Raw genomic sequence first — 14769 nt, 5'->3', positions numbered from 1 at the left:
TTTACCTGCTTGTACCAGTATTGCATTATTTTATTTATTCTTTGAAAGCAGATGCGTTTTAAAAAGGTTGAACTGCTTTTGCCAGTATTGCTTTATTATTAAATATGCTTCTTTGACAGCAGATGCGTTTTAATAAGGTGGACGTAGAACTATGATATCATAGCTATTATTTCATCTCAAAATCGGTCGAGCTCCAAAACTTTGTTTATCAGCTAGAAAAATTGAAAATAAAAGGTTTAAAAAATTATCAATATATATATATATATATATATATATATATATATATATATATATATATATATATATATAGGGTGATTATAATTAAAGTTTAAGTTTCAAAACGCTATAAAAAAGAAACACTGATGAGAATGACATCAAATTTGAAAGACATATTATTGAAAAGGGCGGAAAGCATATGGCAGAAGAAAGAATTTAGTTTCAAATTTTAGCAATAGATGGCGCTGTAAGCAGCAAAATCGCGACGAGAAATGAGAAATGATTCGTAAAAGGTGTAAGTTACACATTAAAACGCATTGACAAATTAGAATTATTGAGTAGTTTTATTTGCATTCCTCTACACATCACATCGAAAGGGACAAATCGGTTTCAAGAGTTTTGCGGCGACATACCCCATAAGAGCCATTCACCAAAGAAGTTCGGAAATATCGCGAGACTGGCGCAAAACATGTTCAGTATGGTGTCCACCGTTGTGTGCAACAAGTTGAAAGTGACAAACAGCATTTTCCACAACGGATCGCAGTATCTCCGGGGTGATGTTCAGAATGTGTTGCGAAAAGCATGTCTTTAATACCACTAAATTCGCAATTGGAGCACGGAACACAACATCTTTCAGATAACCCCACAGCCAGAAGTCACACGGTGTAAGCTCAGGTGATAGGGACGCCAGGCTGTTGGGAAATGACAGCTGATAATTCAAGCATTTCCGAAATGGCGCCTCAGCTGCTCTTTCACGGGATGTGCAATGTACGGAGCAGCGCCATCTTGCATAAAAATGATTCCATTCACACATCCACGTTGTTGCAGAACTGGAATGACGTGGTTGTGCAAAAGATAAGCATAGCGATGACCAGTGACGGTAGTGGTAACAGGACCGGAAGCACCCGTCTACTCGAAAAAATATGGCTGTAGGATGAATGATGCTGTAAAGCTGCACCACACTGTGACCTTTTCAGGATGAAGTGGTACAGGGTGTGTTGCCAGTGAATTTTCTGTTGCTTTTATTCGACAATTCTGGGTATTGACGTACCCCATCAGATGGAAATGGGCTTCATCTTTCCACGGCCATTCATTATCCACTTCCATGCGAGCAAGAAATTCTAACGCAAACATCTCCCTTGCTGGCAGGTTAGACGAAAGCAACTCCTGTACATGGCCAATTTTGTACGGATAGCATTGCAGGATGTTTCGTACAATTTTCAGCACCGTGCTCGTAGCCTGTCCAATGTTCGGGCAATTCCTCGTGCATTGCACGGTTGCACACCACCGGCCGACCCCTCCTGTAATGCTGTGGCCACTTCTTCAACTACCGTCGAATGCACTCGTTTTCTCCCTCTACCAGATTGCACATCAAACGAGCCTGTCGTTTCGAATTTTTGTATCATTTTTTTCAGACCCACGGCACTCATTGGACCAACGCCTACCTTTACACCCTTCAGTGTCCTCAACTTTTGCAGAGCTACTCTTGCACAATCATTGTTCTTGAAATACAGCTTTACCAGCAGAGCGCGGTCCTGCAGTGAGACACCCATGGCGAAAGTATGAGACGCGAAATGAGGAACATCCGTGTACCGTGTTCAGTTTTATAATACTGAAATGTGCCGTGCGCATGACAGGTATTTTAATTTACATCTTTTACCGCTTACTGCGCCATCTGTTGCTAAAGTTTTAAACTAAATTTTTTCTTCTGCCATAAGCTTTCCGCCTTCTTCAATAATATGTCGTTCAAATTTCACGTCATTCTCATCAGTAGTTCTTTTTTTATAGCGTTTTGAAACTTAAACTTTAATTTTAATCACCCTGTATATATATATATATATATATATATATATATATAGATAGATAGAGAGAGAGATAGATAGAGAGAGAGAGAGAGGGATAGAGACCGATAGAGAAGTCTCGTGATTGTTTCAAATCGGTTTTGAACTTGAAATTTGCAATCGCAGACATCATTTTAATTTTTTATAATGTTTTTCTTTTTTTAAAAAAAATGCTCTCATAACAACCAATAGTCCTAAAACTGAAACATTGAAAATAAATATTCAGTATATACAAATGAAGATTAATTTTTGAGGTCAAAGCTTTTTTGTGTGCTTTTTTTTCAGTTTTGAGTACCAATCAGGTCGATTGCACTCAAATGTTAAAGAAGAAATGCTTTTACCAGCAGGAGAGAACAAGTAAATATCCAATGCTCCTCTATGATTGTAATCGATATCAAGGGAAAGTTCGACGTGTTCCAAGTAGTTTATTTCGTTTGAAGTTTTAGTGCAGCCATCAGCAGTGATCTCGACTTCGACTTCTTGTATTTGAGAAGAAAGCAATTTGGGCAGTCTGTAAAAAAAAAAAAATGACAAATGACAAAATATGACAATAAATATGACAATTTTAACATCAATTGATAATTTTTATATCCTTAAAGTAATTACGTATCTCTAATAATATATCGTTTTTTTTTGCGTTCAGACGAACTATCAAACATGATTTTATATTAAGAAAAAAATAAAACCAGGGCAATGTCACCCCTAAACTTTCTCGCATACTCTCTAGTAAATTTGTCATGCCAGAGAATGCCTTACTTGGCATTGGCGTACAATAGTTACTAAATATTAACTTCTGGCGTGAAATTTAGCATTTTTACTGAATCTATCTTGTGATACTTAACGAGTGTTTCGGCCATTAATCTATTGAATGTAGTTAATAATATCCGAAAATAGAATTTGTATTTAGGCAAGTTTTTCTCAACCGATTGAAACAAACATTTGATATGAAACTGCACTTGTATTCACAAATCCTTCAAATCAAATTTGAAATATTTAAATCATTGCATTCTGCCGCGTTCCCTTATTTCTGAAAGTACAGACCGACAGACAGTCAACCGGTCGTTGGATTTGGCTTAAAATTCGAGAGGTGTTTATACTATAGATGTTACATCTGTGTACTGAATCTCATCTATCTAAGCTCTCTTCGTTTCGAAGTTATCGTTCTAACTTATATTAGAATTGCCGGACAGACGGACTTCCTCTGAACAGATTTTACTCAAATTTTGAAAGAAATCTGCAAATTTGTAGGAAAGATCGTATACCAAATCTCAACCGTTTAGCTCAATTCGTTTTTGAGTTATATTTGCCACAGACAGACAGAAGGACATTTTCCAAAAATGTGTTTCTTGAACTCAAAACACGGATATTTGTCAAAATCTCGAGTTCACGTTTTTTGACGTTTACTCTACTTTTTCTATACCAAGTATACGAGTAAACTGGTTTGTCCTTGCAAGTAAACTGGTGTGTCCTTGCAAGCCGGAAAGACGAAACCCGAAAGTCATTTCCTCCTTTTGAAGTCGAAAAGACAACACCAGAAACCGATTTCCCTTTGGCAAACTTAAAGAAAGAAACTATTAAGTGATTTTTTTCCCTTTGCAAGTCGAAAAGATAAAGAAAGAAAATGATTTTTCCTTTGCAAGTCCAAAGGACGAAATAAAAAAAAAATGACTTATCTTTTACAAGCCATTGAAAGAAAAAGAATTTGAAGAAGAAAAGGAATTTAGGATTAAATGATAAGAATTTTTAAATATCATTGAATGATACCAATTTCAGGAGAAAAAAAAAGTAATTTCCTTTTTACTTATTTAAAAATAAGATTACTTTAGTCGTAATCTATTCAGTTACAATAAATGTGATTACATAAGATGAAAGACGCTCTACAAGATGATTGGAGGATCCAAAGATTGGCTCCATAAAAGAAGTACAATTTTAATGATTTAGTGGCATACAATGTATGTGTACAATGTACAATGTATGAAATAATCAGCCTGAAATAGAATTTAATCGTTATAAGATTTGTATCGTTTTAAAAAAATAGATTAAAGTTTCTACAAAGACGGTGGAAGATTTTTACTTTAATTATTGCGTCTCTTAATTTAGAATTGAAGCATTTTTCATTTTCAAAAATTCAATCGGACCCAGAATTTAAAAAAAAAAAATCATTTGAAATTATTTTTAACTATAAATAAGTGAATAGCTAATTTTAAAAGGAATCATGATGTTAAAATTCTTTTTTTTTACCCATCAAAATAAAACAGATGGTTCTACTGGAGACAGTGTGGCTGCGTTTAATTTCAGTTGAATTTCTTATGCATAATTTGATATTCCTTAATCTATAAATAAAATATTTTGAATTTTAGAATGAAACATTTATAAATGTTATTATAATAACTTAATTTTTTTTAAACAAGAAAGTCCTTAAAGCAGTCAAGTCACATGGCATTCTCTGACATCTTATGCTACGCTGTAACTTTAGTTTCTTATAAATTAATTCGAAGTATGGCTGTATTTCCCACATTGAAGCGATACCAAACTTTCCATGTGAGTTGTATGAGTGCTTTCTTGTAATAGGATATTAACAACATTAAAATATGTTGGTAAAAACCGTTAAACATAATCCTTCAGGTTCATCATTTTCAGTCATAGATTAAGGGAATTAGGACGGTCCACCCCCCCTATAAAATTTTGTTTTTCATTTTTAGATTCATAAGCATAATATCATTATGTTTATCGGATATGGAAATGTATAACATGTATATGTTTAAAATATTAAAAATCAAAAGATTTAATTTAATTTTTAAAAAGGGTGATTAATAAGAGTGCCAATAATTAAAAGATAACAATTTTTTTTGTATTTTTTACAAAACACATTTCTTCCCCCCCCCCTCAAATCTTGGTACACATACATAAAATTCTCTGCATCGCATTAGATTGAAATTTTATATTATATTGCTTGAGAACATTCCATGAGATTCAATATTTTTTAAATTTTATTTTCAGTTTATTAAAATAAAAATAAGTACATTATAATTATTTAATCTATACTAACATATTACATGGAATTAACATGATTTTGGAATGATTTCATGCATCTTTTCTGAGTTTATCGATTTTCTGTCACGATTTTCAAAATCATATCATCATGACACATTTTATGTTTGTTATGGAAAACAACAATTATATTTTTTCTGTTTTATAATACAAGTTCATTTTTTCGAAGTAAATTAAATTTTACATCAAATATAATAGTCACTTCCAAAAATATAATTTATTTACAACTTAAATTTCGATTCGACTCTCTTAGTTATTTGTTTAAACTATTAAAAGGGTTTGAATTTCATTGCAGCAGTAAAAAGTATTATCCCAAATTAAGCATAAAAATATTTTAAGATAATGTTAAACTTCAGAAAAAAATTGCTCTACCGTTAACGGATATCGTTGAAAGGAAAAATTTTAAGATGGCATAAGAATGAGTTTTGGACAATAATGCTTCTTGTATAAAAATTTGTATAGGAATGGGGACCATGAATGTGAACAATAATGGTCCACATGTCACAAAATGTTACAAAGCAATGTTGAAAAAATGCTACAAAACATTATTGAAAAAATGTTACAAAACATTCATGGTCCACCTGTTACAATAACTAAACATACATATAAAAAATAATTTCGAAAAAAAAATAAAGTTTGTTATTTCCTGCCAACTCACTTGGATGAAGAAGAAGCTTTGCAAATGGCCTTTTCTGGTACAGTTGTCCAATTCAGAGCAGCCTTGACCATCGCCTCAGCATTGATCAAGCCAAATCCAAACCTACTATTGTACATGAGGCCGACAGAGTTCCTTTTCCATCCCTTGTTGTGTTTCAAATGATGGTACTCCGAGGTCCACACCACCAGATGCTGCACGTCTCGCCAAGTCAAATCCGGACTGCACAAAACATCAAAATAAGGCGAAAGTGAAATAAGTTTATAAATAAGTTCAAAATCAAAATTGCTAGAATTGCAAAATTTCATCTAATTTCAAGTACTAATAATTACGTACCAATATGAAAGTTAATTTGGATTTCAAATCGATTACCATGTTCTGTACATTCAGCTTATGATTTAAAAAATACATCATACGTATAGCTGAACGAGAAAAAAATTATCATTTGCTAATTATCATTCATGAATTTAAGTGGGTACATAATTTGGGTAGGAAATTCATGTTGCAAGTTCAATTTACAAATTGTTGGAGTGGAGTTAGTCCAAATTATGGAGTTAGCAAGTTATGAATATCCATCTATTAACCAGAAAAATCCAATAAAAAGTGAAATCCTTGATAGAGTGGAGATCGAAGAAAGGACATTTGTCCTTGTAAATGACCAATTAATGCCAAATATTTCCCCTTCCACTAAGTGTATGCTGAATTTCCACTAAATATATAAAATGTTTAAATTTAAATATTTGGTTTTATGAAAGTGAACTAGTTACATGCATAGTTTTAATTAATCTGTAATTTTTTATTAAAATAAGTTATATGAGCCTCTCTCGATGTCGCTATTAAAATATACAATGTCAGATGATAAAAAAAAAAAAAGAAAATTGCTTAACTTCGCTTTCACTCTTTCTTTCTCTTCTTTCTTTCTTTCTTTTTTTTTCCATTGCGATTTCCACATTCTTATGCTGGAAGGGTCGTTTTTTTATTATTAAAAATTTTTATCTTTTAGGTGAAAATGCACACTATTTCTATTAAAGTTATCATTAACATTTAAAAACTGATATAAGCCTTTTAGAGCTATGGTAAAAAATCCGATGAAAAGTTTTGAAAATTTTAACTATTTTTCAAAGTCATTTTTTGAAAGAAATGACTGCAACCATTTTGATTCTGAATTTTTTGGTTAGTCAATGCTATTGCGTTATCTCCGAAAGTTTATAATTTGAAGACATTAATTACAAAAAATAGTTTTCCCTGTAATTTTCAGTAAAAAAAAAAAATGCTATTAGTGTTATTTTAAACGACTATTTCAATTCTGTGCTCTAACTTGAACTCATTCTGTATATATGCTAATATGTAGATATAAAATAAGTACGTTAGATTCTCATATTAAAAGGATTATAATATGGAGATTAGTAAAAATTAAATTAAAAGTATAAATTAAATTACTATTAAACTTTAAATTAGTAAAAATTGAATTAAAACTATTGTGGGAAATTAGTAAAAATTAAATTAAAACTGTAATTAAAAGATACCGAATAAATTGTTACTAGCACTTTCGGTATCATACAACTTCAAATAAAAGAATAAACTTAAGAATAAGCAATATGGAAAATGAATATGAAACTTCTTTTCCGAAGAAATTAATTGTATATGCCACATTCCAGAGAGACAATTTTATCTTATCAGTTCTTGTAGAAGAAAATTTTATTACACATACCCATTGATATAAAATGACACACCTAAAAATAAAGGTTCTTTTCAGGGAAAAACATTCTTATCTGAACAGGAAATTGCACAGATATGTCAGTATATATAAAATCCATGATATAGATGGTAAAAGTCGAAACATTTACAAACTCTGTGGATAAAAAAATAAAAGAATGAAGATATTTGTTTTAATTAATATAAGCTAATTTTAAATGGCATATATTTTAAATAAAAATGGAAAAAAAATGTAATCCTGATAGCAACAATTATTTAATTATTTTTCTTTCTTTTCTGTTAAAAATTATTTAGAATTGCATTTATTCATTTTAAAAGTACTGTTATTCGATTTTGTTAACCGAATAGAGCTAAAAAATACTGCAAATACACATTTTGCCCATATTGGCGCATTTAATGTACATGAAAGTAAATTAATTAACTAAATTTTAAAAAAGTGAATTTTTATCTTAGATTTTAAGTAACATCCTCACATAAAAATATATCAGAAAGTCAAATAGGCAGAAAATTCTCGGAATTTAATTACTCGCATACAAAAAAAAAAAAAAAAAAATAGGCATTTTTATAATTTTCTGTCTGAAATCTCCCTATAATCTGCTATATAAAGAGGAATTATGATTCTTTGTCTATAAAAATAGGATAATTCAAAAGCAAAATTACTTGCACCACTTAAATATGGAAAGTGATTCTTATATAAATGTGAACATTCTTATTATGATTCTTATATAAATTCAAACAAAATGAAATTTGGCAAATATATATATATATATATATATATATATATATATATATATATATATATAGTCAAATTTTGGAGCAAATATGCCACTGCAGTCATCTTGCCCAATAGTACATAGGTCAATGCAATAAATCTACATCATACCAAGGGAGTTATATGAATTTTATTCTGTAATATTTAGACAAAGGTTTGTTGAACTTTATCTTATTTTGAGTGGAGACTATAAAAAAAAGCTTCTACAACCTGTACGTTTATCTATAAGTATCTGTGTATAATAATTGAAAAATACAGTACGAAAAATAAATTAAATTTGGTATTATGTGATATTGATAACATAACTGTAAATCGGTAAAAATGTTTCTCCAAATTTTTTTAAAAATCAGACAACTAGAAGGGGTCCAAAATTGATATCTAATTCACCACGAATTTAAGCACATAATTTCCCATACTGCATAAATATGTCACGAATTTGAAGATGGAGCATTTTCGATAACTGATTTTAGAAATAATACTTCTTTGCCCTTTCCATAAGCTTTAAATGCCACATAGTTTTCTGAAAAGCTAGCGTCATCACACTAGTAAACGATAATCTTTCCCTGGTTCAGAATATTAAAGTTGATTCTTGTACTTACTTGGCTTCCAAGACCAAAGCAATAACACCAGCCGCTAACGGAGCAGCTGCGGAAGTTCCTGTGTGATGAACGGTGCACTTGTTATGGAGATCTGTGGTGGCCTGTAAACATAGGAGAAAACTCTTGTGTTAAAATTTTGTACAGGCTTACTTAACTGAAATAGTTTCGGTAAATTATATTCAAGTGTTAGTAACATTTCTAATATAGGAAGATTGAAATTTAGATTATTCAGGAGTGTAGACTTAATATTAATATATTATTAAACGTTGATGTTCTGTTTTAAATATATAAAGATGACAAATTTATTAAAAAAATATAGTAACTATATATATTAAAATTTTCAATCGAACTTAATAAAAATATAGTAATTATATATATTAAAATGCTTATTACATGAGTTGTAGCGAATAATAGATTGTAATAATGTTTAAATTACATTATTATAATCTACTTTTAAAAAATAATCTTAGAACTGCAATCTATGAAAAATTGAAAAATGACACATTACAACATTTTTTTCCCCATATAAAATTATATATTTTGCGATTGATTAAATTATGGAAAACAAAGGAAATATAACTTACTCCATGGAAATTCTATGCATTGATGACGCAAAATGTGCATTGATTGGAACAAATTGCATAATATGATAATTTAGGAATTTCTATCGAAATTTAATAAATATTACTTAAAAGTTGAAATAATAATGTTATTTTATTCCATTATTGGATAGTTATTGGATTTTCTTAAAATCTTTCATTTTATGAAATTCAATTAGAACCGATCTCTATAAAAGTACTTTTAAATTCTTTATTATCCGATTCTGGGTCACAACGCTTTGACGATTTAAATTAAATCAATTGAAAATTATTTTTATTAGAGAAATAACGTGTTATTTCTCTAATAAAAATAATTTCATTCTGCATTTATGAAATTCTTAAATGCTATGCTAACAATTAAAAATTTCATAAATGCAGAATAAATTTGAACTCCATATAAACCTAAGTATAAATAAATGAAATATTTTTTTTTATTATCTCAAATTGAATTAAAAATTATTTTTATTAAAACAAAAGATTAAGAAATCTATACAATTTTCTATCGAAAATTTATTACTGGGAGCACACATTTGAGTTAAGTATTCTATTGCAATAAAAAATGAACTGAAAAATTTTAAAAAGACATCTTATTTAGGTTATTTTCTATATATTCATGATATGCATTGTTTCTATAAATCGTATGAGGTTTCGCAAATGGTAAGGAATCATAACTTTATTTAATTATTAATTAACTGATAATTAATTTCCGAAAATATTAAAATATTATCAACAGGAAAGCATAACTGAGCAAAATTTCAAAATTCTTACAGATTAGAGAAAAAGGTAAAAAAAATGGATGGCAAAATCCCTCGTTTATTAGCTCGAAACAAATCAAATTAAGTAAAAGCATATAAAGACGAATAAAGAAGACGTATTTGCACGAAGTAAAATGATAAGCAGAACAAAGATTAGAAAACATAGAATTTCTTTTTTTTAAAAAAATGAAATTACACAGCAAATTTTATTCAAATTAAATTTATTTTGTTTAAAACGCAGCTGATGAAAGACTATTTCCTTTACTACTTTTTAAATTGTTTACATACCATTTTTGCTGATTATAAATGATATTTTTATAATTATTTTAAGCAAAAAAAAAATTTTTAAAGCGTTAATACCTATTATTGTATTTTTTTTCCATAAAAAAGGTGCATTATTGAATGAATTTAGTCTCAAATATAATTAAACGGAATTCAAAGAAATTGAAATCTTTATTAGTTCTACTAACTAAATTATTTAAAATATATGATCATAAAGCTAGGAATCTCAGAATATTCCTTTCGGTTTTCGAATTTAATGAATTATTTTCAAAACAGAATTATCCATATTTTTGTCAAACATTTATTTTTATTAACTATCTTTGCTAAGTATTAAATAATTGAAGTACATTTGGAATTATTGTAAAATGCATTAATGCAAAATCTGGGAGCATTAGAGAGCAAAGCAATCATAAGATTTTGAAGTAATTCTATAAATACATGTTCCAGTTAAATATCACTGAGTAAATATTCCCAATGCAGTAACTTTATACATTTGATAGCCACAGGCGAAACTTGCATCTCTCTTTTAAATGAACCAGTAATCAGAAGTTAACAAGTATGTACTCGCAATCTTCTCATCAAACGGAAACACACAAGTATGTACTCACAATCTTCTGATCAGAGTACGCTCCACTTGAATAAGCGGTTGTCATGGTAGAGGCGCATCTTTCCCCATACCAGGGGAAATCCCCCCTTTGGCTGGCACTGCCAACGGACAGAGTGTAAATCGAGTTGGTGTATCCATCGCAGTTACAGTTATCTCCCTTCGATCCTCCGTTGCCAGATGCCCATACATAGATGGTCCCTTTACCCCGTCGTCCCTAGAAATGAAAGTTGATTTATTTGTAGAACTGAAATGATATCGGTATGGAGCAGGATTTGTATTACTAGCAAAATAATAGGTTAAAAATTAGCTATGTATCATGCAGTTGGGACTTTTTATAATGACAAAATCTGACGGTGAGAATGAGATGTGCTTTTATTTAACTTGATTTGTTTCATGTTTATTAAGAAGTCACAATTTTGTTATCGATTTATCACTCTTATCCTAATGTAAGAGAGTTTTGGAATTTTTTTTGTAGTTGTATGTTGCCGATGTCTTTACAATATTTTGATATTTTCGAAACTTAATCATTAATTAATCCATTCGTTTGAATTAAATTTTAAGTTCATAAGAGATTTGCCATTTGACATGGAATTTTTGAAAAAAAATTGAATAGAAGATTTTATAATCTCTAGTGATAATAAAGAAAAGTGCATTTCTGTCGGTGTGTTGACATTTTGCATGGCAGATTTAGATTCTAGATTTAGAGCTATGAAATTGGATTTAAATATAATTTAAAGAGTAAAATTGTCGACAATTTTAAAGTTAAAAATATTTTCAGTGATACCAAATTAGTTATAATAAAAAATTCCCCATACATTTAACACATTTAAAAAAAATCTTTTCATGCATAACTTTAAACAATATTTTTCATCATTGCAATGAAATTCAAATCGTTTCATTTCTAAAAAATATTTTATCACGTGTTTTGCTTCCACTGGTTAAAGCTAGAGAATGAAAATTATATATCTATATGTATTTGTATTTTATCGCGTTTTTGTGATACCGAAAATAAAGTTCTCTAAGATATTAAGTGTATTTGAAAATATATCCAGTAAGCAGTGATTATTGCTGTTTAAATTCTTATCAGCATGTTTTATTATGGCTAATATGACTTTGAATTGAAAACCAAACATGTCCTTCATCATGTCATTAAATGTTAGATGATAAAAATGTCACAAAGCTTGATGCTATTAGAGATGTACATATACATATTAAATAGTATAAGTGAAAAGAAATTATAAAATCTTAAATGCCTATAACAATTTTGAAATTTATAAATACTTATTAACGCAATCATTAATATAAAATTATCCATAAGATTTTTTCAATTGAGATGAAAACTCAGTCATTATAGCAGACAAACAAATTGGTCCCCAAAATTCAGCTAATGTCAAGAATAAGGAAACATTTAACTGAACTCTAGTACATCAGAAAATGAGTGAAAAAATTGATTGCAAAATTTAATCCTAAAAAGCATGAAACAAATTGCTTTAAATAAAAACATGTAAAATTAGAATATTTCGGGAAAGTTTTAGTATAAAAGGGAACTGGCATTCTACATTTTATATGAAGATGCCATTACCTGTTTAATTCCCTTTTCCAGAGCCTCAACAGCCAATCGTTTTGGGCCATCTACTGTCATTCCATCATCATTCGGTCCCCATGAAGCACTGAAGATGTCGATATGGTCTACGTTGTATGCAATGGACACTGATTCTACAGCATCATTTACTATGCCGTCCAGCATTCGGATTCCTTATGAGGAGAGAAAGAACAAACTCATTTTAAATTTCATTTTCTTTTGCTGAAAATCATTAGACATTTTATTTTTATAAAGTACCCAAGTATTTTAATATTCATCGAAAAGTGTAGTAAGCTTTCAAAAATTCGATATTCTAACTTTTAATGATTTTTTTTTTGTTTTTTGTTTTTATTCTTCTTCCCGAAACACACTTTTTTTAATTATTTCTGTAGGTTTACACACAAGCATTCATTTCCTAAATGCGGGGAAATCGATAAATAAGTGATGTCACACCGATATCTGTGCCGAACTTTAAATTTAACCATCCGCAAACTGTCTCTATCCTGAATATATTGTCGATTTTTCTCAGAGTCATCTTAATACATATGAGTGCCCCATTAAAAACATAATTATGAATTTGAAAGCCTATGGTCCAGCAGAATTAAGTGAGGAACAAAAAAATCTAGTTTAGTTTAGTTATATTAACGTCCCGTTTGAAGCAACACTAGGGCTATTTTGGGACGGACCTCGTCATTTTGAACCGCGGTTAGATGACGAGGACGACACCTGAGCTGGCACCCCCCTCTCCACACCACACCACACCAGCGGGAGGACGTTTGGTCAGGACGGATTTAACGTGCAACTAGCCCCCTTACACGACGGTTCTTCGGTGGAATCGGGTCTCGAACCTGAAACCCTCCGGTTCCGAAGCCGAGACCTTACCACCAGGCCACCGCAGCCCCACAACAAAAAAAAATCTAATATTTTCGGATAAGTACGCTACAGGTTTTCACTTAGATAATTAAAGTAAAAACAGTATTGTAAATTTGTTGGTCATCTTAGATCATTGGTGCTCCTGAGATATAGTTCAGTTTGCCTATTAGAAGAGATGGCCCTGAATTTTCTTTACATTATTGTAAAACTACATGTAAAAGTAATTTTCACAACGATTTTATGAAAGATAGAATAAAAATATTACACGCATTTTCGATTACTGCGTTTGTGCATTGTTAGCTCAATATTCTATCCAGTGAAAATGTTTTTTCCCAAAGTATTTAGAAAAGGAGATAAAGAAGGCAAACTAAATTAAAGAAGGCCAATGATAGAGTTATCTGAGTTGCCATCATCTGGCTGAAACCACCAAACAAGTTTATTGAGTTCAAAGGATCTGTTCTCTATGAAAAGGTGAATTGTAATCTCTAGTACAGTCTATTCAGATAAGATCAGAGACGCATAAGATTAATTTATTCAAACTGATTAAGATCGAATAGAAATAACAAGCATCGAATTTGAAAAAAATAAAGGAGTGAACTGTGTTGACTCATTTTTGAAATTTTGTTATAAGGTCTAAATATAACATAAGGTACATTTCAACTTTTATTGAAAATTGTGTTCTCAAGTTGATTGATATAATAAGCAGTTCCGTTGCTATGGAAACGATAAGAGTTTTAATGACACAAATTCATTTTTTTAATGCTCCTTTTAGGTAGATTCCTATGGGAAGACTACCTATTACAATGGTTCTCATTGCATGACTTGGGAACATTTCTTCAGTTCTTTACCGATCAGGACCCATAGAACCCACAACTACCCTTCATATTCAATTGGGTTTTTAACTGGCTTGGAATATCTTGTTAGAAATGTAAAAATCTCGGAAGATTTAGTAAATGATCCATCCATCTAACTCAAAGGGGAAAAGGTGGCGGTGGAAACTTACATTTCATTATAACTTTCTTAATATTGGAGATACAAAAATAAATCTAATTAGCCAAATCCGTGCCTCATTAAGACGAACTTTTGCATTTAAAGTTTTTTGATAATGGCAATAACTTAGAAATTAGGGACTGAAAAGTGATTTTCAGGATCTAAGTTTCATTGTTTCAACGTCAACAATTAAACTTAGATATAGAGGAAATTTACCTTTATCTTCCAGCT

At 30.3% G+C, this 14769-nt stretch overlaps 1 protein-coding gene across 1 annotated transcript in view; it reads right to left on the bottom strand.

Moving 5' to 3' along the window:
- The window catches only part of LOC129956177 (neuroendocrine convertase 1-like), a 105282-nt gene that overhangs the window by 11851 nt on the left and 78662 nt on the right, over nt 1-14769 (bottom strand). The window contains exons 8-12 of the mRNA XM_056068280.1: nt 12676-12848; nt 11095-11307; nt 8851-8951; nt 5767-5985; nt 2399-2568 (exon numbers count right to left, since the gene is read on the bottom strand). Of these exons, the coding sequence (XP_055924255.1) occupies nt 2399-2568; nt 5767-5985; nt 8851-8951; nt 11095-11307; nt 12676-12848 (876 nt within the window). The remainder of the gene's footprint in view (nt 1-2398; nt 2569-5766; nt 5986-8850; nt 8952-11094; nt 11308-12675; nt 12849-14769) is intronic.

This window comes from Argiope bruennichi, chromosome 2, assembly GCF_947563725.1.
Source record: "Argiope bruennichi chromosome 2, qqArgBrue1.1, whole genome shotgun sequence".
Taxonomy (NCBI): Eukaryota; Metazoa; Arthropoda; class Arachnida; order Araneae; family Araneidae; genus Argiope; species Argiope bruennichi.
The sequence above is the reverse complement of the archived record's forward strand: the minus strand, read 5'-3'. Positions and strand labels throughout refer to the sequence as shown.